The 25,629-nt window shown below is 40.2% G+C and overlaps 1 protein-coding gene across 1 annotated transcript in view; it reads left to right on the forward strand.

Moving 5' to 3' along the window:
- The window catches only part of FSHR (follicle stimulating hormone receptor), an 86,276-nt gene extending 61,032 nt beyond the window's left edge, over window positions 1-25,244 (forward strand). Inside the window, exons 5-10 of the mRNA XM_074820604.1 lie at window positions 6,641-6,712; window positions 8,899-8,976; window positions 12,368-12,436; window positions 12,552-12,626; window positions 17,535-17,720; window positions 23,761-25,244. Coding sequence (XP_074676705.1) covers window positions 6,641-6,712; window positions 8,899-8,976; window positions 12,368-12,436; window positions 12,552-12,626; window positions 17,535-17,720; window positions 23,761-24,988 — 1,708 coding nt within the window. The 3' untranslated portion in view covers window positions 24,989-25,244. The remainder of the gene's footprint in view (window positions 1-6,640; window positions 6,713-8,898; window positions 8,977-12,367; window positions 12,437-12,551; window positions 12,627-17,534; window positions 17,721-23,760) is intronic.
- The last annotated feature ends 385 nt before the right edge of the window (window positions 25,245-25,629 follow it).

Below are 25,629 nucleotides of genomic sequence, written 5' to 3' on the forward strand. Positions count from 1 at the left end.
TGGTTGGAATTTGAACTTTAAGATTTGAGATTTAAGGTTTGGACTTCAAGAGATAAGGTGTATTTAGAGCTACACAAACCATTATAGTTTAAACCCTCATTGAACTGGAATATGTGCTTAGAGTTGTGGTAGGATTGTTGTTCTCCTCAGCATTTTTACCAATATCTGCTTTATCAAATTCACCAGGCACTTTTTTATGTTCTTAACTGAAACACAGATTTTCTCTGGGGAGAGAGCAGGGAAATAAAGCTTTAAATTTGCATTGTCATGAGGAGAAATCATATGCCTTTGGTTTCAAGCCTGAGTCATTCAGTGGTGACTGCTGTCTTTGAGTAATTCTGGCTACCTATGAACGAAAACACAGCATTTGTTTACCCCATGTGAAATCCCAGAACAAGCTGCTATGAGTAGTACAGTTGTCAGGTGTACAGATGGTTAGAAACAATGGGAGCACATTTATCTCATGCGGAACTGAAGAACAAGAAGAAACGTGAACACAGTAATGAACACACTAATTTCAGTGATTTTTGAAATGTGAGACACACAACCTGTAGGTCATGAGGAAAAGGTAAATCCCCGCTTTAAACATCTGACTTAGTGGAAGTTTTTCTCTTTATTTTAGTGGATGCTCCCTCTTTTGAACATTTATCATTCTATGTTCCCATACATGTTGGCTCAAACATTCAGACAAAAATTCAGCTGCAACAGCTCTCTTATGACCTATAGAAGCAACAGATTAAAAATATAGAGGATTGCTTGTCTAACTAACCACTCCTCATTCCTCTTTAGCTAGTTCTACTCACTGGCTGAAATTAGAGGAAAATATATACTGGGTACTTTTTTAGGTATTCTCCCTTGTGGGCACACAGGACTGTAAGAGACTCCCCAGACTACTCTATCCCATTTCTTACTGGCTCCACTCCATGTATCCCTTTAATTAAAGTCCTTTATTGATGTTTTTGATGCCTCCAATGTTCCCTGCTTTCTCTCTTTTTTCCAGGGGAGGCTTTTCCAGAAACTCAGTGATTTGGTGACTAGAAAATTTTCTCTAATTTTATTTCCAGCCACTTCATTTACATTCATTCTTGTGCCAAAGCTTTTCTCTAATTTAAATTGATAAAATCCATCTTCAGTGTTTACTCCACTAATGGATTTATGCTGCATCCTCTCTGTTCCTTCATTTTAGGAGGTAAACCCCCCCACACCTTGTATGACTATAAATGTACTAAAGGTGCAGGCTTCATGGCTCTGAGAGTCTGAAGAGATGAATGTGTGTTCCATGCTAATGACAAGGTTTGAGGTAGCTGCACTGGGGGTATAAATTAGCACACCACCTTTGGCTTCAGTGGAGCTACACCAATTCACACCATAGGAATCAGGAGCAGGGCTCAAAGCACCTGTAAGAGCCTTCCACATAGCAGTGAGCTGGGTGTGATGCTGAGTTACATCATATTCATGTCACTCTCTCTACGCACAGTCGTACCTTAGTGCTCTTTCTTGGCACATTCCTGTAGGAAAGACCCATTTTCTCCATCGCCTTGTTTCACTCACTGGTGCTTGCCCTTTTAGACACGTCCCCTTGAAAAGGCAGAGTTTTACTGTTTGAAAGAATAGGACTGTTAATTTAATGAGAAAGCAGAAACCTTGATGGAAGGCTGCAAAATGGCAGTTGGTAAAGGTAACCTAGTCCTAGTATTCACCTTCTAGTGACATATGAGGAAGGGTCAATTAATGAAAATATTAGGCAAGATGCTATGGGGAGCTCATATGGGACTAGAGTTTAAAATAACTGAGAAAATGGTTAAGCGTCCGCTATCAACAGCTATTTGAGAAATGATAAAAATTTTAAGGCCATGAAGGGGAACTAACAATTAGGGAAACTCCCATTAACTGCTGGAAGTTAGGAAGGAATAGCAAGTGATTTCATGAATATCTTGTCACAAAACAGATTAGGAGATTCTGTCTGATCATATACGGGGTTGTGTGTGAGTGGAAAAGCAAACCTGATGCTGGTCTCACTGGGACATGCTCCTGTTGCCCATGTGGTGTACCTTCTTCCCAGCTGGGGTCCATGCCAGCTTCCCAAATAGTCCACATCGAGGCAGCAGAGCGGGAGATGGAGGCCTGTACTCAGAGAGGTCCTTGGACAGCCTTCTACTGCAGACCCTGACGTAGACCTCTGTAACCCTTCCTGGTCTGACCCACCAGACAGAACAGCTGGCACAGGCACCCCTGTATCTCTGTGTAAAGAGGTATAGTAAGATCTGGCTGCAACCAGCATGCCACAGCAGGGAGACTCAGGTACCTGCCCATTACTGGGCATCTTGTGGTTCTTCTGAAATTTCCAGCCACAGTGGCAGTCTGGCAGGGTGCAAGATGTGTGGTCTGATTCCTGACAACAGTGTTGTGGCTGTGAGAGAACCGTTAAAACACAATTCAGAAAATCTCACAGAAAAGTATATATTAACTGGCAGTTTTCATTTTTTTTAAAAAAAAAAAGAGGAAAATTAAGCAGTGTTAATGTCTGAAACTGAGCCTAAGCACCATAGCCCATCAGTTTAGTGACCTTTGCAACATGTTGCTTGCAAGGCTTCCTCTGTGCTGCTTCAAAAATAGTTGTATCACCACTAGATCTTATTTTTGGGCAGGCAAGAAACTCTGGCTAGCCTTGTTCCTCTCATCATCTTCCTGGGCTCATTACAGCCACTAACATATGCTTTTACCTCTGTCCACTTGGGAACAAATAAATTTCCTGCTCACCCAGCTGCCTTTGTCTCCTGCATCATGATTACTGGTATGGCAAAAACACTAAGGAGAGAAAAATGCTAAAAAAATGCAATGCTAAAAAAGTGCAATGCTGAAATACTCTAAAAGTTCTAGAAAAAGGCAACCTTAACTTTCTCACCAGTCTTTTAGAAGCAGTGAAGGGAATTGTTAATTGGTCTTCTTGGATATATGCCAAAGAGACAGACTGCTTCAGAACGGTAACATATTGACCTTTTCATGGGTACAAGATTATTTATCTGGCTCTCATTAGGGAGAGCTGTGGCATTGTCTGTTTAATAATGTAGTAATGGCTTTTCAAACCTATTTTATTTCCAAAATTAGTTCTCATGTGTAATCTGTGTCCTTTGGTTCTTTTTTCACAGTGGATGTGTCAACGTCCTGTATTAAGCAATCTCAGCTTAAAATAGAAAGATTTAACTGTAACACTCCTTTCAGATCAATTTTGAGGGCATACAGCTGGATTGTTGGAGGGGAGGAGAAATTTAGGTCACAAAAGTATGCGTTTTATCTGCAAAATAGTTTGCATTGTGCAGAGCAGAGCCCAAGTCTTGCAGCTGCTTGTACCTGTCTGGTCTTACTTCGTGGAAGACCTGACACACATGTAGCTGGCGTGCTTCCTAAACCCAACTGTATCTGCTGCACATGCAGCAAAGGCCACAATCACTGACCCTCTGCGTGGAGCTGGCTCTTCAATAAAAAGAAGTGATGTTCCATTCCTTCCTTTTTCATGGCAGCCTCACAGGTAAAGACCTTGCCCCAGAAGTGGGTGTTGTGGATTATAGGTTTATGTTAGTCTGTGAGGCTGGGACACATGAGCCAGAGGAATCTCTTGCTGGAGTCAGGCTCACTTGCAGTATAAAGTAACCAGTGTGATTAAGGAATACAAAAATAACGCTTCCTGGGTGATGTTGTATTTATCTATGCCTGCCTTGGGTTTGCAAGTTAGCAAATACCCACAATAAGTTGATGAGGTAAACTCTGTTCCCAGTTTTGTCAGACTTGCTCCTACCAATTTGGTATAAAAAAAAAGCAGGCATGTTACTATATCTGGAGATAAGCAGCCAGAATCTTCCAGGAATTAGTTTCTGAAAGATTTTTTTTTTTCTCTGCTGATCAGGGTGCTATGTTTTCTTAAGTGCTGACTCCAGTAAGCCTTTTCAGAAAGACAATTAATGCTTTGGAAAGCAGCCATCAGTCGTCTGAAAAACAGGTTCTTACCAAGCTGTTTATGCATGGCAAGGGGGGACTCAGTTATAACACAGATTAAAGAGGACACTTGTTTAAAGTGAGGCTACTAAGAATGTATATGTTATATGGTAAATATATTGACAAAACTGTCCTGCAGGAAAGATATTCAGTAAATTGGATTATCTACATTCTAACAAGATTATCCACTTAAAGGCCTCTGGAGATTTGGTGGTTGAATAAAAAGAAAGGGAAGATCTAGGCTGCAGTCTAGCTAAATATTTTTTTAGTTCTTTTTCTGCAATTAATTAAAAGAACATCCTCTCCTACTCCTAATCACCGTTCTGTGCCTCTGTGCAACCAGTGCTTTGTGCCACCTGTAGATTTACTTCAATATATAATGATTTGTCAAAGATGCTTTCCTCTTCATCTCATGCTGTTCAGTTGACACCAGTACAAATTGAGGCCTGAACGCTTTGGGATTATGGGAAAGATCAAGACTATGGCATCACCCAAGGCTTTGAATGCGTTTTTTTACACATGCCTGATGAAAGCTCTGCTAACCACTGTTGCGTTTTGATATGTTGGAAGTAAGTTGCCATTGGGAGCTGTTTGAATAGCATATGTTAGAGTACCATCATCTTTCATTACTGCAACATGAGGATGGAGATTTCCTCGGGAAAGTACTGTAGAAAGGAAAGTTTCTCATGTCTTCTCCTCTGTCCTGCAATAGCTACACACTACTTTTGCAGCAGTTTGCTTCTTCATTTACCTACTAAAGGAAGCACATGCCATAATTCATATTTGACAAGAGGCTTGTAGAAAGAATTGCATGAGTTGTTAGCATATGACTCATTTAAAATTAAAGGCAGCTTTCAACTAAAACCCTGTACATCTCCAGTAATTTAGAGAGTGTATTTTAAAATACTGTAAGGGGGTAGTTACAGGTTCTTCTTCTATTACTTCTAATTTTTTTGGCTAACTCCTTTTACAGAGTATAAGTGTAGAGTACTTTAAATGATAAGGGACTTGTGAAATCCAACCGCTTCATAAATCATGCTTTCTATTTAACTGTACGTAAGTTTTTCAAAGGCATTTTTGTAGAGCTCTCTTGGTCACATGTGACAGCTGTTATTTTTAAGCTAATGCCATGTCAGACCACTCTGACTCCTGAAACAAAACAGTCATGACATTTCAGCAACTTTCCCAAATTGTCTCCTTGAATATTCACTATACTTCTTTAATTTTTTCCTGCATATAATGCATTTCTTTTTGTTATAAGGTGAGCCAGACAACAAGTTGGCTTTTCAACATCTGAGGATATCTGGATACCACCTCAGGGACCTCAGAGCAGTACTTATGCAAGTGAATGACTATTTTATGGACCTATGTGTCACCCTGAGTGCCCAAATGTAGGATTTGTTTGTCACATGGAGGTGTTCAGTTTCAGTTCATATTATGAAACCTGAAAGGTTGCAACTCTCCTGAAATAATCTAGGTTCATAACAAACAGAAAATGAATGCTGTTACTTTTTTCCAGTTTCAACCATTGCTTTTCATCACCATTCAACTATTCAGGAATGAATCTGAAAAAAAAAAAAAAAAAGAATATTGTTCTGTTTAAGATAAAAAAATACCTTTCATATACTACTAATATGTTCCTTAAGGAATCAATATTCTCAGTGAAAGGTTACCTTCTCTGCCATCTCACATATTAAAAATACAAAGATATAACTAAACTTTCAAGAACCCAAATTTTCTCTTTGTTTAGTAGAGTCAAAATGAGACATTTTGGTGGCTGGGAAAAACTCCCAGCCAGTCAGAGCCCAGCCTCGCCCAGCTCCTCCTCCCTGCGCTCAGCCCTCCTTCCAGCCATCAGCAGCCACCAGCCATCTCCTGCTGGATGGCAATATCACGTTTGTCCTGCCCTTGCTACTGCTCTGGATAACAAAATTTGCTTAAATTAGACATGGCACAGCTCTGTGAACACCTGTGACCATGTTTCCTTGCTGGCTGTGGGCACACGCTTGTCCTTCGGAGTCAGCATTTCTGGATTGGTGTTTCATGGACAGAAATTGCAACACAGTGATGCTCGATGTGGTAGGAGACTGGAGATAGTTCAATATGGAGACTCAGGCCCATGTCCAGTCACACAAACTGCTGAAACATTTCCATGTGTTCGGTTCCTCGCTATTGGATGGACTGGGGAATAAAGCATCCTAATTCTCTCTTACTTTTATGAAATAATGTTATTTCCAGTGAAATCAATGTATCCTCTATTGAGCAGAAGGTTAAAATTGTGGTGAGTTGATACTTCTGTCTTAAAAGAGCTACTATGAAAATAATTACCCTGTGACAGTGCAGCTGATTTCTTAGAATATGGTGGGGAAATTAATATCGACCATTTCCTGAGATCATCAGGAGGGACCATGTAATTATCCAAGGCAGGGTTTCTCCCCTGGCTTCAGTGGGGCAGAATTCAGATTGTGCTTTGGAGAAAAAACATTTTACTTTACAATGTCAAGTTTCCTATGAGCAAACCCCCCATGTGTGGCTAAACTGTGCCTTTTGTTGCTGCCATTTTAAGTCCAATGTTTTTTCTTCTTTGTTAATTATTGCTGCATCCTGGAGCAGAGTCAATAATCTTCATCTGCTCTCTCCTCCTTAGGTTAATATCAAACACTGGCCTTCGGTTTTTACCTGCTGTCCATAAGGTGCACTCCTTCCAGAAAGTTTTACTGTAAGTTTTAACGTCTGCTTTTCACTTTTTAAAAGTTCCCTTTGAATGTTATCCTGCTCCGACAAAGCCTTTCAAGACATGATTCCTCTTGTGTTCACTTATTAGCTTCATGGTAGCATTTTGGGTTGTAATTTTGTAGGCATTGATGATAATGTAGCCCAAAAGGTCTCAGTTCTCTCTAGGTCTCCCTTCTACAAAGCATTGTAACTTGCACTTTACAGACCACTCTTCCTTTAACTATGCTATGAGTGTGTGTCTGGATGGCCCAGAGGACGGATAGCAGCCTTTTACTCCACTTTCATCAGCTGAAATACAAACCAGGCTGGTGGCAGTGGAAATTTGTTGCCACCTGGTGACAGTTCTCTGGCCTGCATGGGAAGAGTTGCTGATCTCAGAGCTGGTTTCTGTGAAGAGGTGGACACATTACAGAGAAAAAAAAAAAAAAAGAAAAAACCCACAGGATGCTCATTTTTTCACTGGCATTAAAACTGTCCAGAGGATTAAATATTTTTTTTCTATGGAAAATTCCAGTGGTAACTGGGAAAAAATATTTGTGTAAAATTTTGTGTGAAAGCAGGTGTTTCTTCTGTAAAAGCACCTTTATTTCTGTAAAAAAATGCATATCAGAAAAAGCTTGATTTTTTTTTCACTGGCAAAGATCTTGACATAAATTTTTCAATCAGTTCTTCGTATAATTGAAAGCAGAAAACCCAGGAAATAAGCAACTATTTCTTCTATTCCTTTGGACAAGATATATTGTTAATGCACAGGCAAAGTTCTACACGTGCAAATCTTTGATTAGAAGATTTCAAGCTGCAGAAATATTAATCCTGCAATTGTCTTAGTATATTTGTTAAAATATAAATAAAAATGCATAGAAAACATGGAAGGGGATGCCTAAATATACACATATATAAAATAAGAAATAAATTTTTGTAATGCACTTGACATACATAATTTGGAGAACTACACTTCAGGGCTTCCTGAAACCATCAAGCAAATGCAACTGATACAGAGCTAAAGAGACTTCTTCCTGTATACCTTTATGTTTATCATCAGTCTTAACTAGACTCGAATTATTCTGTCCTGCTGAGCAAGAGTTATTTTTTTTCAGGTGAAGCTCCTCACTTTCCTGTAAGAATAAGTAGGACTTGATCAATCTTGAGTCCCAAACTGGCCTTTGGTTCAAACCCTGCCCCCATGACATCAGTAAGAAAATTTCCATTGGCTTCAGTCGTGCCATTATTAAGTCCCAAAGATAGGTCTTGAGGGGTTATTGATGTTTATAAAGGGCTCATGCAGATCCTTAGCAGAGGGATACACTTCACTTGAATGGGTGTTGCACTCCCTCCCTGTTCCTATCTCTGCTGACCTCCGTTTGCAGAATGAGGCCTCTGTGTGTCATTTAATGCAGAATTGTGGCCAGATTCAACCGTCAGCATGGGATAATTTTGGAACCCCACTTAATTTCAAGCTTTGCAGATAATTAATTTCGTTCCATGCTTTCCAGCAGAAACAGCATGAAAACAACCATATCCGCAGTCTAAATTATGAGTAATACTATTTAACTTTTTTGAGGTCTATTTTGAGCAAGCAACAGAACGTATATCCTTTTTTCGTATCAGTCAAAACTGGTGAAAGACCGAAATGCCTACTTGTCAGTTCAACAAACTGCATTGACAGGAGTCCCGCATCTTAAGTTCTTAAGCACACACAAAGCTTATAAGCAACCCTGTTGACATCTGCAGGGGAATAATTCTTGGGCTGGTAGGTACCCTGCTGAATCAGGCCAAAAAGGCTAATGGTTTTTCCTTCTTCTGGTTGGAGGCTGCGAGAAGGGGTGGCCTCGCAGCCCCTCAGCTTGCATTTTCTGGATAGTATGTTTGCTGGAGGAACTATTTCATCCACCTCAGGGTTATGAGACCCGAGCTTTTATGCATTTTAATGACTTCAGACTATTTGTGAGGAAAATATAGGGGTGTTGGAAATGTTTTGCTCCAGCCTCTTTTACCAGGAAGGTTTGTGCTCTGCAGAAAAAATACCTTAAAAAATTAAGTTGTTACCTTCTGCCTATAATAATTCCTCAGATTGAATACAAGGAAAAACATTGTGTTGGAAATAGCATACTGTATTGAAAGGCTCACAGAGGTAAAAAGGTGTAGTTTCTGTTGCATTTTTTTTTTCAGAGATATTCAAGACAATATCAACATACGTACAATTGAAAGAAACTCATTCACGGGCCTGAGTTCTGAAAGCGTGATTCTGTGAGTAAGACACAGTACATTCATTATTCTCCTTGTTAGTTCATTTCTTTTCCAGAATAGGGCCAAGGAAATCAGGGGATGGACACTATTTCATACGCTTCCAAATTCCTGTATTCTGTTTCTGCCATGAAAAATGAATGCTTCTGTGGTTTTTTGTTGTATTCTACTCCTGTTCTTTACTTTAGAAGCACAACATAAAGTAAATTTAGTAATTACTGATGCCAAGGTTAAACATATTCCACCTACAACAACCGTTCCGTGTGATACAAATTGTGTTCAAAAGGATGGCATGACTCATAAATATTTACATTCAGACACATCATTCAAAGACATTTATTACTTGGGCAAAATATATGTAGATGTTGTGGAAATGTGGTATATTTGTACACAACGTTAATGCATTGATACAGGGCAGTTCAAAATGCAGTTTCAAGCTGCATGGTTAGATGAATCTACATTTGACTTGAACAGTCATGTATTTTAATGCAATCTGACTTCTTTGATCCTTTCTGTTGGTATAGCAAAATGTACTGTTTGCTTGCTAACAAGCTGCCTTCATTTCACCTAGCCAGTGGCCAGACTGGAAAAACGGGTGAGCGCAATCTACCTCGCATACGGAAATAGACAAGCAAGTTCTGACTGACTGATTGGGCTCACACTGATTTTGGTGGGAGCAAGGTCAGACCATCAATATTTGAAGAGAGGCCAGTAACAAGTCACTTAGCCGTTATGTCTCCTTTTCCCCCATCAGTTATGCACAACCTCTGTGTGTGTCAAGTTCCCTGAAGTTTTAAAGATATATATTTGAGTAATGGTACCCTAAATGCACTGGTTTATCTTTTCTTCTGTGATGCTAATATTTGCTACACGGGTGGGACTTTGTATTTTCAGAGCACTGCACAACAAGTACTGTATTTCTTGCCATAATACCACTAAGGGGTGAGGTAAATATCCCAGATTTTTACTGTGATTTGACCTCTCTGTTCCACTAGAGCTGCATGAAATTGGCTTCCCCTGTCTCCCCAGGACGTCTCATTGCTTATAATATTACTGCCTGCGTATTGAAGAACAGTCCTCTCTGAGAACTTAAGGCTGCTGGTTAGCTAGCAAAATTGGCCTGGGGGATCATGTCCTCTTCCAGATCCTTTGCCCTGCCTCCTGCAACAGGCCTATTGCCATGGGCTCCCCATGCCCACCAGTGTGTGCAGGAGCAGCAAGACATGTGCAAGCAGACCTGGCCACCACCTTCCTGGTCAGACAATGTCCTGACTCTTCTCTCTTGGGACAGAAGCTCTGTCTGTGCTCTTTGAGTCCCTGATTAGGCTTTCCTTGAGCTGTGATGAACTTACCTCATTTTAGGCCCAGATTTGCTGGTTTTCTATACAAAACTGAAGTCACTATACAATGCAATAGAAAGTTATTTTTCTCGCAACATCATTTGTGAAACCAGGCATGTCAAGATGACATTAAAAAAAACCAGGACCCATTGAACTCCCACACTCTAGGGAGACACAATTTTAGTCAAACCAGTAATTTGAATTGCATGTGATCTTACGCATGGGATCAGCACAGACTGGAACTGTGGATACATTTGTTTAAAAAGTGCTAGATTTGTGGAAGAAATTCCCCTTGCTTCCAGGTCTGCATGTCACTTAGAGTCTAAGATACAGCTTTCCTGCCCTGAAATAGGGTGTAAATAGTACCTCAGGGACAGTGGCCTCCTGCACTGCGTGAATTTTAAAGTGTGTTTTAAAAATATTGATATAGCCATGAAATGGTGAGTAAAAGCCCGTATGTTCAGGCTCTAGGTCTCTGCCTCCATTGTCACTTGTGGCTAATGTAAGAGTTAGTAGAGTCAGTAAGGATCCTGGTTGAAGTGAAGGGAGAATTTGACTCAACAGAAAGTTGTTTATATGTAGAATAATGAGGTCTTGGGATTTAGGTAATTTTTTTTTTCTCTTTTTACTAATTAAATGCAATTAGGCAAGTGACAGGAGTGTATAGTCCACACTGTACGGCAACAGTGACTCTGATATTACGACCTTAGTATCTCATTGAGCTAGCATCATGTTCAGTGAGAGAATGCAGTTAAGTGTTAATGCTGTGATTAAAAGCATATATATCAGCCTGGCAGCTACGAATGGGTAAGATCAATGTAATATAATAAATGTTTTAAATGCTATAAGCAGGGACATGTTTCTTCTCTGTGCCTGCTCACTCATGTCTAATAGTGCTTGCAAGTGAAGGGGACGGTGACGGTTCTCCTGATCTAACCTGACAGACATTATAGACACAGAGCTATGTACATCTGCCCGTCATGGTCAAAAGGGTAATCCTTTCAGCCAGACCCATGACTAATTTTCATGCTGACCTTAACTCACCACCTCAGACCTTAGATAAGTGGGTCACTCACACGCTCAGCTTTCAGTGTGAATTAGAAACAAAATGTCCAGGTTTGCTGACAGTTTAATTAAATCAGGCCATTTTTGCCATCAATCAAACCTGTCATTGCCTGTTAGAGAGGGCGTGAATTGCAGAGAGACATTTAAGGCAAGATGAAAGATTGCACCGTAAAGATGATAAATATAACTGACCCAAATGTAAATTTTTAAGAGCATGAAGGGAAGAGAGAGAAGGACGTTAAATGTTAATTAGTTAATGCACTACAGTAAAAACTTGGCAGAAGCCCCAGGAGCTTTGATTCCCAGGTTCACTACCTGTGTCTCCACTTGGGGAAAGGAGCCCGGGAAGGTGGGACAGCGCCAGGAGAGTAGACAAGGAGAGTAATTTGTCGAGGCAGCAGATGTATGAGGAATCAGCTGTTTCCTGGCCAGTTTAGCACCACCACCATCCCTCTCCTGCCCTCCTGCCAGCCTGGTGATGATCAGCCTCCCTCCTCCACCTGCCCAGCTGAGCACATGAGACCACCACAAACAGTGATCTTTTTTTTCTAATTACTGACAAAGGTTAAGCTGTGGCCCAGAGTTTCAAAAGCATCTTGAAAAAAGTAAAACTAAGTGGCATCAATAGCACCAGCAGAAACGATCCTGGTCTCACAACTCCAGGGATTAACCTGGAACAGCCTCCCTGACTCTGCTGCAGCCTTCCCAGGGGAGCCATGAGCAGTGCCAACATCTGCATCAGCCCTGCCCTTGCTTCAGAAAATTACTCTAGCTATCATCTCCGACAGTAGCATTTATCTGTCCTATTCATGTCTCCAAAGCCTTCCTGCAACTATTGGGATCTTACCAGCTAGTATTCATAGAAATTTCACCATGTGAATATCTATTTAACAATTTTATTTGTTTGAGATCCCTTTCACTGATTTGAATTACATACATTTTATTTATGAAGCGTAAGAACACAACCCTTTTTTTTTTCTCTATTGCAGATGGCTGAATAAAAATGGGATTCGGGAAATTGAGAATCATGCATTTAATGGAACCTACCTGGACGAGCTGTAACTATTTCTGTTGTTTACTGTTCTGAAAAGCAAACATTAGGAGCTAGTAGCTGCTGCAAGCTATTTTTTTAATCTCAGATTGTTTTAGCTTAAATATTGTTGTGTTTTTCAGAAATCTAAGTGATAATCACAACCTAGAAAAATTACCAAATGAGGTCTTCCAAGGAGCCAATGGGCCCGTTGTTTTGTAAGTAATATTCAGACATTATTTTTCTCATTATTAACTCCCTGAAAAAAACCAGAGAACATACAAATGACAGCCTGGATTTCAACATCTTACAAAATCTTGGATATCAAAACTGGAGGTGTAGTTCTGAATATTAAAAAACCTGGAAGCCATAACTGAAATTTCAGTCTAGATCCATGTTTTCACTTTGTCCTCAAGTTTTTGGGAATATTTGGATCCATGGATTTAGATCCAGATCCCTCTCCACAGTTGATTATGCTCTGTAAGAAAGTAGTTCTACTTTGTTTTTTTCCAGAGAAAAATGCTGTTATTTTTTAGTTTGAGCAAAGTCAAGAACAAGCGAGTGGGTCCTTGGTGCTTAAATCTGAATTGCTTCCCACTGAAGATCTGCCCCTGCACCTCTGAGGCTTAATTCTGAAGATAAAATCCCTACCCTACAGGGATAGGGATTGGGATGTCCCAATCCCTTTAGAGATAGGTACAAGATATATCTCACTCAGTTACAGCAGGATGTCTCTGGTGGGTGATAAACTGGAAAGTGAGATCTCAGCAGTAGAAAATTCAGCAGCAGGATGCTCATGGATCTCAGTCACCATTACCTCAAGCCACAGTTTGCCATAAGGTCTGAAAATGCCTGTGAGTGTGCACAACTGCTTGTGTTTCTGAGCACAAGCCACAACACATAAGAGCTGCAACAAAGACATGGGAGTCTTTTTTTTCTCACCAATTCATCAGAACCTTTCTCTATTCTTATCTACCCTGGATGTCCAGAGAGGGCTAGGAGTCACCCAGAAAGGGTGAAAAGGGGTCATTGGAGCTGTTGAAAGATTTTACATAGAGGTTAGAGTGGTTAGAGATCTAAAAAAGAGGGAGAAAAATGTCTGGTTAACCTTGAGCTCAGATCAGAGCTCTTTTGAAGGCCTTTTTTCTACTTTGTGATGGGCAGTGCACCTATGATATAAAGAGCTATGGTATGGGTTACTGCCTTCTGCTCCACTTCCAGCACTCCCTCAGAGTGTCTTCCTTCTTTGGAAAAGACTGCCAGTGGAGCATCTTTTCAGCAGTAATATCATAGATGTTTCTCTGGAAAAACATTGTTTCCTGTAGCAAAAAGTAAATGCATTTTCTTTGCAATCTGTAGCTGATACAATCATATTCTGGAGGTTTAACAAATTGTTTTGGCTGTAGTTCAGATTCATTTGATAGTTCAATTTCTAACACAGAGTTATTTGTGTAAGAAGTTTTCTGTTCCATTACCAATACATCCACTATTCTATGGATGGGAAATTACCTTTTATCCTGATTGAGATCATGAAAGAAAAACCTTCTTATTCATCCATCACTGTAGTGTACACCAGGAATGTGCTTTCACTTGTGGAAATGATTGACCCATAATCATATCTTTGCTGGGACAAAGAGTGTTGTTGCAATCAAATCTGTGCTGCGGACTGCAATGTTTTATTAGAATGATCATGATGTTTTAACTCTTTGTCTTCCTGAACCAGTGTTCTGCAGACAATTAATACCAACTTCTATTTTAGAATCCAGCATATTAAAATAATGTGAAAGAAACACAAGCACAAATAGTAATGTCAGAAAGCACCAATCTTAGCCCTTGTACAGGCTGCAGTTTCAAGAATCAATTCCTCTCTCAGGCTTAGAGCTGTTGGCTGAATTAGAATATCTCTTTTGGAAAGACATCAAGTTTTAAGTTAAAGGATTTCAGTGTAAGTGTAGGCAAATAAATGAAATGGCTAATTACTCCCACACCTATATATATTCCTTCTATACAGAAATACACTGTATTTCCAACTTGGAATTTCATAGCTTCAATTTTCAGCCCTATTGTCTCATTTAATTATCTTCTGGTTCTCCCAGAGCTGTAGTGGCTTACACTGGCTTTTACTGAAGTCCTTAGGAGTTCTCTGACTGTGTACTGACTCGAATGCAGGGTAAGGTATGGCTGTGATCCATCCTATCCTTGCAATTTGTCTTCAATGGTAAACCCACATATGGGGTCCACAGGAGCGCTCCAGTAGATCCCCAGCTCTCCAGCTGATTCCCTGAAGCACAGCCAGAGATCAGTTTAGATATAAGCCCAGAGAAAGTTGTTCTCACCAATCAGTCTACCCCTCTCTAATTTCTCCTTTGTCAGCCATTTCTTGCTATATCTGTATGTGCCTTTCAAACCTCATCAGTTGGTCAGTATTTTTGCTAATCCAACAGAGACTCCCAGAGGGAAAGAGAAGTGATTGGAAAAGAAGTCAGATTCATTTTGCTGTTCCTGGACTGACTGCTGTCAAGGCTGATGACTGGCAGTCAAGCAATAATAATACAAGAACATGTACTCCAGTCACCAATACTTTCTGGTTTTCCGACTGCCACTTTATCATCTTGTTCATCCTGCTTATTTAATTTATCAAGCCTCTAACTAGAGAGCAATGTCCCAAAGAACTACTGCACCGAGGTCTGTGCTTGTTGACTCAGTGGAGTAAGTTACTAAAGCACCTGCACAATGTCTGTGTTTGCTGTTCAGGGGCTTGTCAGTGCTGTATCGATAACTATCTCTAACAGACATAGCAACAAACCCCGCAGGAATATGCAAAGCACTTTCCCTAACTCACTTCTGTTTATGTGCAATAATGAGCATTAAAGAAAAAATTTTAAAAAGAAGAAAATATTTTCATGGAAAAATACTTAATATTTATGAAATTATTTAGAGATGCCCAGAGATCCAGTAACATTTTATCTATTTTTAAGTCCAGGTCATATTCCTATTCATATTTAATTGTTATTTCCACCCAGTGTTATAACAGTTTGGACTCGATAAAGATTTTTAGCTAACAAGCCAAAGAAAACACTTTCCATGCTCTTGTTCTGAATTATGATCCTTTGTGAAGTTTCACAGGCTCTTAATGATGCCATGAGTGATACTGTCTGTGGGTTTAGGCAGAAAACTGTTGATTAGTTGTTGAGTCACGAGCATATACTCTAGGTGACAGTTTTCATTAGGCAGTATACTAAGGGCAATAGTCAGTCCATGAAACAATCAAGGTTGCTCGTTGCAACCTAATTACCTCTTCAAGTGTCTAAGTCAGAAATCGATAGCCTAAAATTTCCCATCAGCTGCTGCTTTTAGTTCCTGTGAGAAACAGGTCAGGCCCAGAACTACCTCAGGATCACAGCGTGGCTTCTCTCAGCCTGATCTGAAGAAGTTCAAAGCGTATCTGGCTCCACTGGTCTGTCTTGCCCTCCCAGTAGAAGTCATGGCCACAGGTCAGGGTAGCGGAGTGGGGTCTGTGTTTGCTCTTCTGCTGCCACAGTTCATGGTCCAGTTGTTGAAGGTGGTGCATTCCTTCAGAGCCTGGATGCAAAGCCTCAGCTGTGGGCACAGCATGGACACAAAGAGCATCTTTATCCTCCACCAATGTTACTAACTGCTTTATTAGCTGCCTGTGATTTCTTGGACTTGGGCAACCTAAACTAAAGACCATGAGTTCAAACACAGCCATTTCCTGGTATTAATTTTTTCTTAGAATGGAGAACAGAGGTGCAAATGTGCATAAGGTACATAGGAACTGTCTAAACTTTATTACAGGCTGCTAAAACCTGGTCTCCCCCTCACATGGCATCACTCTACTGCATTAATACGATAATAAAAACAATTTGTGCATGTTGGGTAATAGAGATCAAATAACCTGTTGTCCTGACATCCTACTGTTACAGATGAATTGGAAACTGTACCTTGGAGGGGGCACAGAGAAAACTACAAATATTGTCAGTCCCATTCCTTGATTAGGGAGATTGATTGTCGGAGAATAAAGAGCAGAGTGGCCTCAGCAAACACTGCATCCTGGATCAGTCTCAGGCCCTAAGAGCGCAGGGGCTAAGGGAGGACAGGGTGGTCTTGTGCAGTTCATTTTTACTGTTGCTCTTAAGAGAAAGGAGTATGCTCTCCTGCTGTCATGAGCTAAGCGACACAGTGAAGGAAATGTGGGGACGTTTTGCCCCAGCTGTTACACCCTGGAGCCATGGGGATGGGTTCCCAAGTATGTCTTAGCCTGGAGATGGAGCACCCTTGGTCCTTCTCTCTTTTCCCCACCTGCATGGCACAAGTCAAGATTTAGTGTTTGCACAATGTGTTTCCTTTTAAAAGCTCCGCTAATGCTCCCTTTAATCCATTCGTATCTGCTGCTTCCATTGCTGCTTTTGATAGCCTGTCCCACACAGTAATTGCCTTCCACATAAATACATCTCTCCTAACCTCCTGCCATCTTGCCCCTTTCTTTGATTCAGTCTGTGCTCTCTTTGTTTTTTAAACCTCTGGAAATGTTTTGTTATTTTTATTCCTCACAGTTTGAACCATGTCACCCCTGTCTCTCTTTAATCTCTTTTTCTTCCCAATGAGTACAAAAATTGATATCCCCAACCTCTCACATCTGTACCCCCATGTGAGCTTCTCTCTTTGTGTTTATTGCCTTTTCCACAGCTGCCTTTCCACGATGTGATGTTCATGTAGCAAACTTCTGTTGTGATTTCATCAGCCTTTTTTATCCTGTAGCAGTATTCTGGGATGATTGCTGCATTTACTGGGTATTTGCTAAACCCAGTATCATATAGCACTAATGGTTTATGTGCCTGCTAATTCTTACACAGAGGGTTATGGGATTTTTGTCTTCTTTCTCAGACCAGACTAACATCACTTGATTGTTGTTTACAATGGATATTAGTTCATGTTTCCTGGAGAAACATCTAATTTATCCCTGGATCTTCTTTTCAGTGTAGATTTTCAGCTGATATCTTTTCAGTCGCTACTCTGAAAATGAGTAGGACAGTCTAAAACACATACCCACAGTCAAGTAGATGTAAATTTGCTTTTTACCGAGATTTTCATATGTTTTCTTAAAGGGATATTTCAAGGACGAGAATCAGTTTCCTGCCAAGTCATGGATTAGAACTCATTAAGAAGCTAAGAGCAAGATCTACATACAATTTAAAAAAACTTCCTGATTTAAGCAAATTTAGATCTTTGATTGAGGCAAATTTCACCTATCCTAGCCATTGCTGTGCATTTACAAACTGGAAAAGACAAAAGTAAGTGATTTCCTTTGTTTTTCTTTTTGGTGCTTCTCAGCAGCTGATAGTGAATTAAATAAACTTCCTCAAAATCTGGATAGAAAAGGTCTCTTCAGTGCAGGTAAGTAAATGTATAGAAATAAATAAATACACAATACATACAACTTTATGCACGCTACACAGTGCACTGCCACTCCATTACAGGGAAGTCATACATTTTGATAGCTGTGTTAGCATCAGCATTTTCCCCAGCAGCAGCTCTAGCCCCCACCTGTCATAGGTCCATCTTTCACTGGGACCTCCTGTCCTGGATCAACCTGGAGCCACACTGAAGACATTCAACAGGAAAAGTTTGATAACTTTTCAGGTGGCAGCTGGAGGGAAAGCTGTGTTTGCAGAGAAGCTGGTCAATACTTGGCCATCAATTCAGGAGGGTAACAGAACCACAGAGTGATCTTAAACTCCTCTCAGAAAGCCACACTGATGTTAGAACACTGTCCAACGAAGCACCAGAGATATGCTATCTGTCAAGTCTACATACAGGCTTTTGGACATGATTTCTGAAATGCTTAACCTAGAGCAGACCCCTCTTACCCAAATCAACACAGGGGGGGTGGGAGGGTGTGGTGTCTTTAGCAGGGACAAAGTCATTGTCTATGCTTGTTTTCATTTTCCATTAGTAAGTTGCAGTGAGACTTCAGGTATCAGTGAATCTCATTGAGTATTTTTGGCTGCTCAGACAGACTTTAAATGTACATATTAACCAGCTAACGAGCCTCCTGAATTTTTGCCACTGGGAAACATGAGGAACTGGTACCTACAGAAACCCCTATTATTTGTTCAAAGTTCTTCCTTTACTGGATGTCCTCAAAGACTTGGAATTTGCCATGACAGAAAACAAATTGTGGATCATTGTTAAAATTCAAGACATTGTCTTCAGAAGTTCCTAAAACTTCAAAGAAAAGTAAAACCATGCAGAGAAAGCATAAACTGTTAGTAGCTTCTATTTTAATACGTGGTCATTTATTTTACTTTTAGCATTGTATTGTCACCAGACAATGAAAGATAACTGATCTTGCTTGTGCTGATAGCTAATAAATATCACCTACATGTGTTTGCAAAACTGTCTGTGTAAAGAGTGCAAGTCTGATGGTAGAGACTGCAGTGATAAGGGATGTATCTGACAGAATCCATTCCCCATTGTCCATTTTTGATCCAAAATGCTAAACTTTTTGATAGGATCGTTTATCAACAGGAGACATTTTCACATACTTATACAGGCTTATGCAGGCACAGTGCTTGATAGCTTCCTAAGTAGAAATGGCATGGGTGCAGTCCTTCCAGCACAGGTGGCAAAGTGGTATTTGCCAGTGAGTCCAATGGAGGTATGCTTAGTCCTGAATCTGTAAAGGGACTTTGATATCACCATGACTCATATTTTTGAAGGTACTCAGCTACCAGGCTGCTTGGGCCAAATCAGGACCCAAATCCCAGAATCCACCCCTTAAATTAGGCAACTGGACTTTTTAAAAACAGAGAGTTACTGTTGAAGGAAATGGCCCTGACCTTGTGGTAAGCTCGCAGTACCTAGTCCCCTCACTTGGGCTTTAGATAACTTCCATGTCATGCTCACCCCAGGGAATTGAAACCCACAGGACTCACTTCCCCCTTAGTATAGCCCCACTTTTGGAAGCCTCTGCTCTGACAGGTAAGAAGTCGAGAACATAGGCAGCCCTTCCCGCAGACTGGGCAAGTGTAATTTTGGAAAGAAATGCCAATGAACTGTGCAGATCTCATGTAACCCAAGTGAAGATGGCCAGCGAGCTGGGCTGGAGCACCACACAGCAGTGGGCCTGCTTCTGGAGCAAGTCTGGTCCCAACTTCACAGTCCCCTATAGTATCAGGTGTGATGCAACAGTAAGAAATGGTATGCAAGTCAGAAATTCTCTTCTTTACGATATATGATACATGATTACTTGAATGTTTATGCGAACTGTATCACTCTGATCAACAGAACAAAGTTGAATGTATTTATATATGCCTTTAATAGTTACCAGATGTAACTTTTACAAAATATTAAGCATAAACGCAAATTTATTAGAACTAATTATTTAGATCAACCCTTCTTGTTAACTGCTTTAAAACATAATTAAAAACCGTAATTTCTTTGACACAGTCATGTGTCTTGTACTGAAATTGGTGGGAGACTGATATCCTCTCTCCAGCTTAAAGAGAGAAAATGGATGCATTTTAGTTCAGTTTGAACACCAAAGGTATTACCATACACTTCAGCAGAGATTAGTCACACGTACAATAGCTACACCCGCTTTCATTTCAAAGCAGTTTTCTTGACAGCTGGCACAAGCTGCACCGTGCATTGAAGACTGCTCAGGTTGTTTAAGAGTTATTAATAGTTTGCAACGCTTGATCACACAATGTATTATTTCTTTGGTGAGAGCTGTGCTTGGTTCAGTGCAGTGGGCATTACTTGTGGTGGTGAGAAGTGTGATGTAACCTGACGTGCCATGCACCTTCACAGGAGACGGTTGTTCTCCCATGGCTCTTTAGGTCTCAGGATACTTCCAGGTAGTCCAGGGAGGATAAAAAGGATGCCTCGTCACCCCCAGAAGGATGACAGCAGCAGTTGGTGTTCATGTGGGAAATCTGGGAAGGAATTAAGACAGGGATGTGTGGCACCTTTCTAGCTGCCCCATTTATGTTAGATTTCCCCTCTTTGAGACTTTTTCAGCACTCAAGAACCTTAGATAAAATAAGTTGCCATAGTGGAACATGCTCAATCACCTCTCCCAAATCCATCTGCACAGGCAAACAGGCTCTGTTGTGATAATGGAAAGCTTAAACCTGTTACAGAGACAGTGCTTTCTAAATCTTGGAGGATGTTGCATAAAGAACAACTTCACCAGGCTGAGACACAAATTAAAACATAGACAATTTTGATGCGCTTTTTTCCCCATTCCACTAAGGATTATAAGATAAATATTGCTCTGTGAAATATTGTGATGCTCGTCTAACAGAAGGTAAACTGCTTCCTTGAACAAGCCCAGTTCAGTCTGTTGAACTCCCCTCACATTTTTCTGTGACTGGAAAATAATATCCATGAAAAAGGATAGGGCAGAGGCTGAATGTTCAAACCCTCAACTTGACATAGACCATTATGAACTTCAGCAAGCTTTTGGCTGTCTTTGACATAAAGATCACCTTCTGCCTAAAAGAATGACATTGATATGACTCTGTCCTTACACTTCATCATTATTCTTTGGAGGAGCTGTCACTTGAAATCCTACTTTTTTAAAAAATGTGGCAGAATCAGGAGTCGTGTTTGGGCCTCGTCTCATGAGAACATAATATCAGTTGCTCACAACTCACTGGATGTCACTTTTCAGTGAGGATGGTTGGTTTGAGATAGGGCTTAATACAGAACCTAGGTCGGGACTATTTATTCTGCTGAGCATGTTTCTCAGCACCCAAGATCCTGCTGTCACCAGTTCCAGACAAAATGCATAAAATAACCACTTGTACAAACGTAGTCATTTTTGTTTATTTTTGTCAGAGCACTCTGCCAATTTTAATGTTATTCTTTAACTTGTCCTTTCTCTAGTTTATTTTTCAGAGGGTTTACTTGAGAAAAGCAATGTTAAACAGTAACAGAAGGTTACAAAGAGTCTGAATAGATGAACTGTGTTACCATACCTACCATTTCAAAAGGAAGCAAGGACCCATCCCTTCCCAAAAAATGTTTTAACTTGTTGCTCTGAATGAACTGCACAGCCCAAGGGGAAAACATTCCAGGGAAAAAAAAAAAACCAGTAAGCAGCCAGTACAACAGGATGGCTCTTCTTCCCTTGGGAGTCTGCAACTGCCCATCTTATCTGGTCACCGTACAGGTAACCGTAGTTGGGAGACCCCTTGCCATCCATCCTTGGAGCAAACACAGCAGCTAACTCCGTGGGACACTGGTTTTATTTGGGACCACTGGCTGTAAAATAATTCAAGAATTAATAAATTGTAACAATCAGAAATGTTTAATTGGCCTTACATAGCAGTCTTATCAGGGGATAGATTTAGCTCCAGGCAGTACATCCATAACTTGGGAAAAGGTTTATTTTTAACTCATGGCTGAGAAATTATTGGATAAAAACATTTCCTTCAGTTCATTTACGAAGAACCACCAATTGCAGTAGCTTTCAGTGCCCCCAAGTGCCTGTTGCACTCAGAACTGAGGGACTTTCTCTCCTGTTATTGCTCCTTGGAAGCATATATTCCCGTTCAGCTAGAGAACTGTTGATATATGGATCAATACGCTGGACCCCTCACTCATCCTTATGCGAGCAGAACACAGGGGAGCAAAATGTAATGCCTTGTTATTGCTATTGTGACCTTCATAGTGCATATTTGACCTCACAGAAAATCAGTTTTCTTCCTCAGTTGACAAGCAAGATAAAAAATATTGATAATAGTAGAGGATGTTCAGAACCTCATAGGAAATGTCCCTCACCTTCTGGTGCTGGGCCTTCATTAGTTTTCCTTTCCTGCAGACCTTTTAAACTCAATTTTTGGAAAATGTAGTGAGTGCACAAAGTCAAAGGGTAAAATTAGGTTACAAAAAAGAATTCTTCCTTTTAAGCTGCTACCAATTGTTTAAAAATCTCAACCCCACTTGCCTAGAAAGCTGTTCTCTCAACTGTACTGCAGGTCAGGGTGGAAGATAAGCTGGGGTCCTGTCCTAGCAATTAAACACCCAAATTGCTATCTGGGCTGTAGATGAAAGTAGGCAGAGCTGAACAGAGCAACACGTTGTCAGCTGTTTTATTCCCTCTCAGATTAGATCTGGATCCATTTTATGCATGGATCCATGGATGCAAGTTTCTGGGACAGCAAACTTCAAAGGTGGCCTAGGAGAAGCAGTTGTTAAAGTCTGAACCTTTATTTCCTGTTCATACATCTTGATATTTCTTAGCTTGATGGAGCTGATCATCTTTCTATCATCTCAGCCAAAATATTTGTTTCTTCTGTCGGTCTAGGCATGGAGAAGGGTATAGAGTTAATACTCTAGGAAATAAACACAAAACTATCAAAACATACTAGTTTTGCCTTTAAAGACATTTTTTCTTGAAACTCTTTTCCTTCATTTACCTTTGCTACTGAAAATTCTCAAAATGTTTAAAAAAGACTTTTTGACAGAAACAAAAGCAACTATTGTTTCCATAGAAATGTTGGCTTGGCTTGGTGTGGTGTGGTGTGGTAAAGTTTGGTTTGATATGGTATGGTATGGTTTGCTTCAGCATGGCTCGGCTTGACTTCACTTGGTTTCTAATCCATTTTCTTTGAAAAACATGTTTTAAGCAAAATCTTCTACCATGTCTTATGTTTGTATCTGTGTTGGCATCTAGCTTCTAGAGATTATCTGGAAGCCTGTATGAATTTATTTATGCTATTTATCTGGGTTATTGGCCAGTTACCAATATGATATGTGATACTTAAAACGTATGGCACAAACTAGAGCTTTTCTGTGCCCTGACAGAGTTACAAGATTGAATATGGCACACTGACTGTCAAAAACTTTAAAAAAAAAGGAATTTGAGAGTAATACCAAATAGTAGCATTATTGTGATTATACAGACTCGTTATCGGCACAGCTGAATTGACTCATTCTTAAAAGTTCAGTCTTACATCAGAATTCATCATCGTGTATTTCCCCCATGCAAGAATCAACTTATCAATGACAGGTTATGCGAGAAATTCAGTTGAAATAAGGGAGGCTTCTCACAGAATGCGTTATCCAGGTGGATAGTTAGTAAGGCAAACATTAACCTTTCCTTTCCGTTACATGTTATGATGTTTCCAAATAATTTACAATTTCATGTAATATTTTATAAATAGGGATCAGACAAACTATTAATTTCAAGCTCCAGGGTAGTCTATATAGTCAGCTAACCAGAAAAACTGAGCTGTCAATGGAAACTGGATGATTACATGTTTGTTGTATGCCTTGTGCTGCATCTCTTAGTTTCCAACTCTATTCTTTTTACAATTTCAGCACCGAATTACACCCAATATGTAGCATATCTCAGGCCGAGCAAGACCTTGATGAGCAGCCTGGAGATAAGATACATAGACGATCTGCAGCTGAAGACTATATTTCTAACTACGGCATAGGATTTGACCCAGCAGAGAATGAATTTGACTATGGTTTATGCAATGAAGTAGTTAATGTAGCTTGCTCACCTAAACCTGATGCTTTCAATCCATGTGAAGATATCATGGGATACAACATTCTGAGAGTCCTGATATGGTTTATCAACATTTTGGCTATCACGGGGAACATTGTTGTCCTTGTTATTTTGATAAGCAGTCAGTACAAACTCACCGTACCTCGCTTTCTAATGTGCAATCTTGCATTTGCAGACCTCTGCATAGGTATCTATTTGTTGTTTATTGCATCTGTAGATATCCAGACCAAAAGCCAGTACTACAACTACGCCATAGACTGGCAAACTGGGGCAGGATGCAATGCTGCAGGATTTTTTACAGTGTTTGCAAGTGAACTCTCAGTCTACACGCTGACTGTGATAACTCTGGAAAGGTGGCACACCATCACCTATGCCATGCAACTGGACCGCAAGGTTCGATTACGTCACGCTGTGATTATAATGATTTTTGGCTGGATGTTTGCTTTCACGGTGGCACTTCTTCCCATATTTGGAGTCAGCAGCTACATGAAGGTGAGCATCTGTTTGCCCATGGATATTGAAACACCATTTTCTCAGGCTTATGTTATATTTCTTCTAGTGTTGAATGTACTTGCATTTATGATTATATGTGCCTGCTACATCTGCATCTACTTTACTGTGAGAAACCCTAACGTCATCTCTTCAAACAGTGACACCAAGATTGCCAAGCGCATGGCCATACTGATCTTCACAGACTTCCTCTGCATGGCACCAATATCTTTTTTTGCAATATCAGCCTCACTCAAGGTTCCCCTCATCACAGTGTCCAAATCCAAGATCCTTCTGGTTTTGTTTTATCCCATCAATTCCTGTGCTAACCCTTTCCTCTATGCCATTTTCACAAAGACTTTCCGCAGGGATTTCTTCATTCTGTTGAGTAAGTTTGGTTGTTGTGAAATACAAGCCCAGATTTACAGAACAGAGACCTCCTCATCTGCTCATAATTTCCACACAAGAAATGGCCATTGCCCTCCTGCATCAAAAAACAGTGATGGGACTATTTATTCATTGGTTCCTCTGAATCATTTGAACTGAAATGCTTGCACGAATTTGTGTCTGAGGCAGTGTGATAATCAGTTTCAACTGTGAATTTGAATAATGAGTTCAGCATAGCATGTGAACTTATTTTTTACAAGAAAAAAATTTATTTCCACTTTGCTACTTTTGTTCAATGAACAGCCAACAGAGATGACACATCATCGTCATCAGTTCTTGAAGAACAAAGAAAAAAACTTCAATATGTGCCAAAGTGTTCTTGTAGAATTGTCTCAAGAAATAAATGAGATGAAAAACAGGTATCTCCGACCATACAGGCAGAGATTCTCTTCGTTCTAAGAAGATGTTAGCTGCTCATTGAGAATTAAATAGTGGTTATATATGGTTAAAAGAAAAAAATATAGTAGAATTAATTTTTTTGCCTCTGAAGCATGTTATAACAATGACAGATAATTAGCTCTTTTCATTAATCATATCTCCTGGGGTTACAGGAGACAGAAGGCCAATTTAAAGCCCTCCTTCAGCACAGACTTACTAGGAGTGAGAATATCTTGTGTTGTTTCCATTTCTGCTGACTACAGCAGACAGGCAGGAGGCATCTCTAGCTATGCTGATGCTTGCCGTTCCACACTGCATGGACCTGCCTTACTCTGCACAAAAGTGTCACTCTGGGTAGGATT

The sequence above is a fragment of the Strix aluco genome, chromosome 3 (genome assembly GCF_031877795.1).
Source record: "Strix aluco isolate bStrAlu1 chromosome 3, bStrAlu1.hap1, whole genome shotgun sequence".
NCBI lineage: Eukaryota > Metazoa > Chordata > Aves > Strigiformes > Strigidae > Strix > Strix aluco.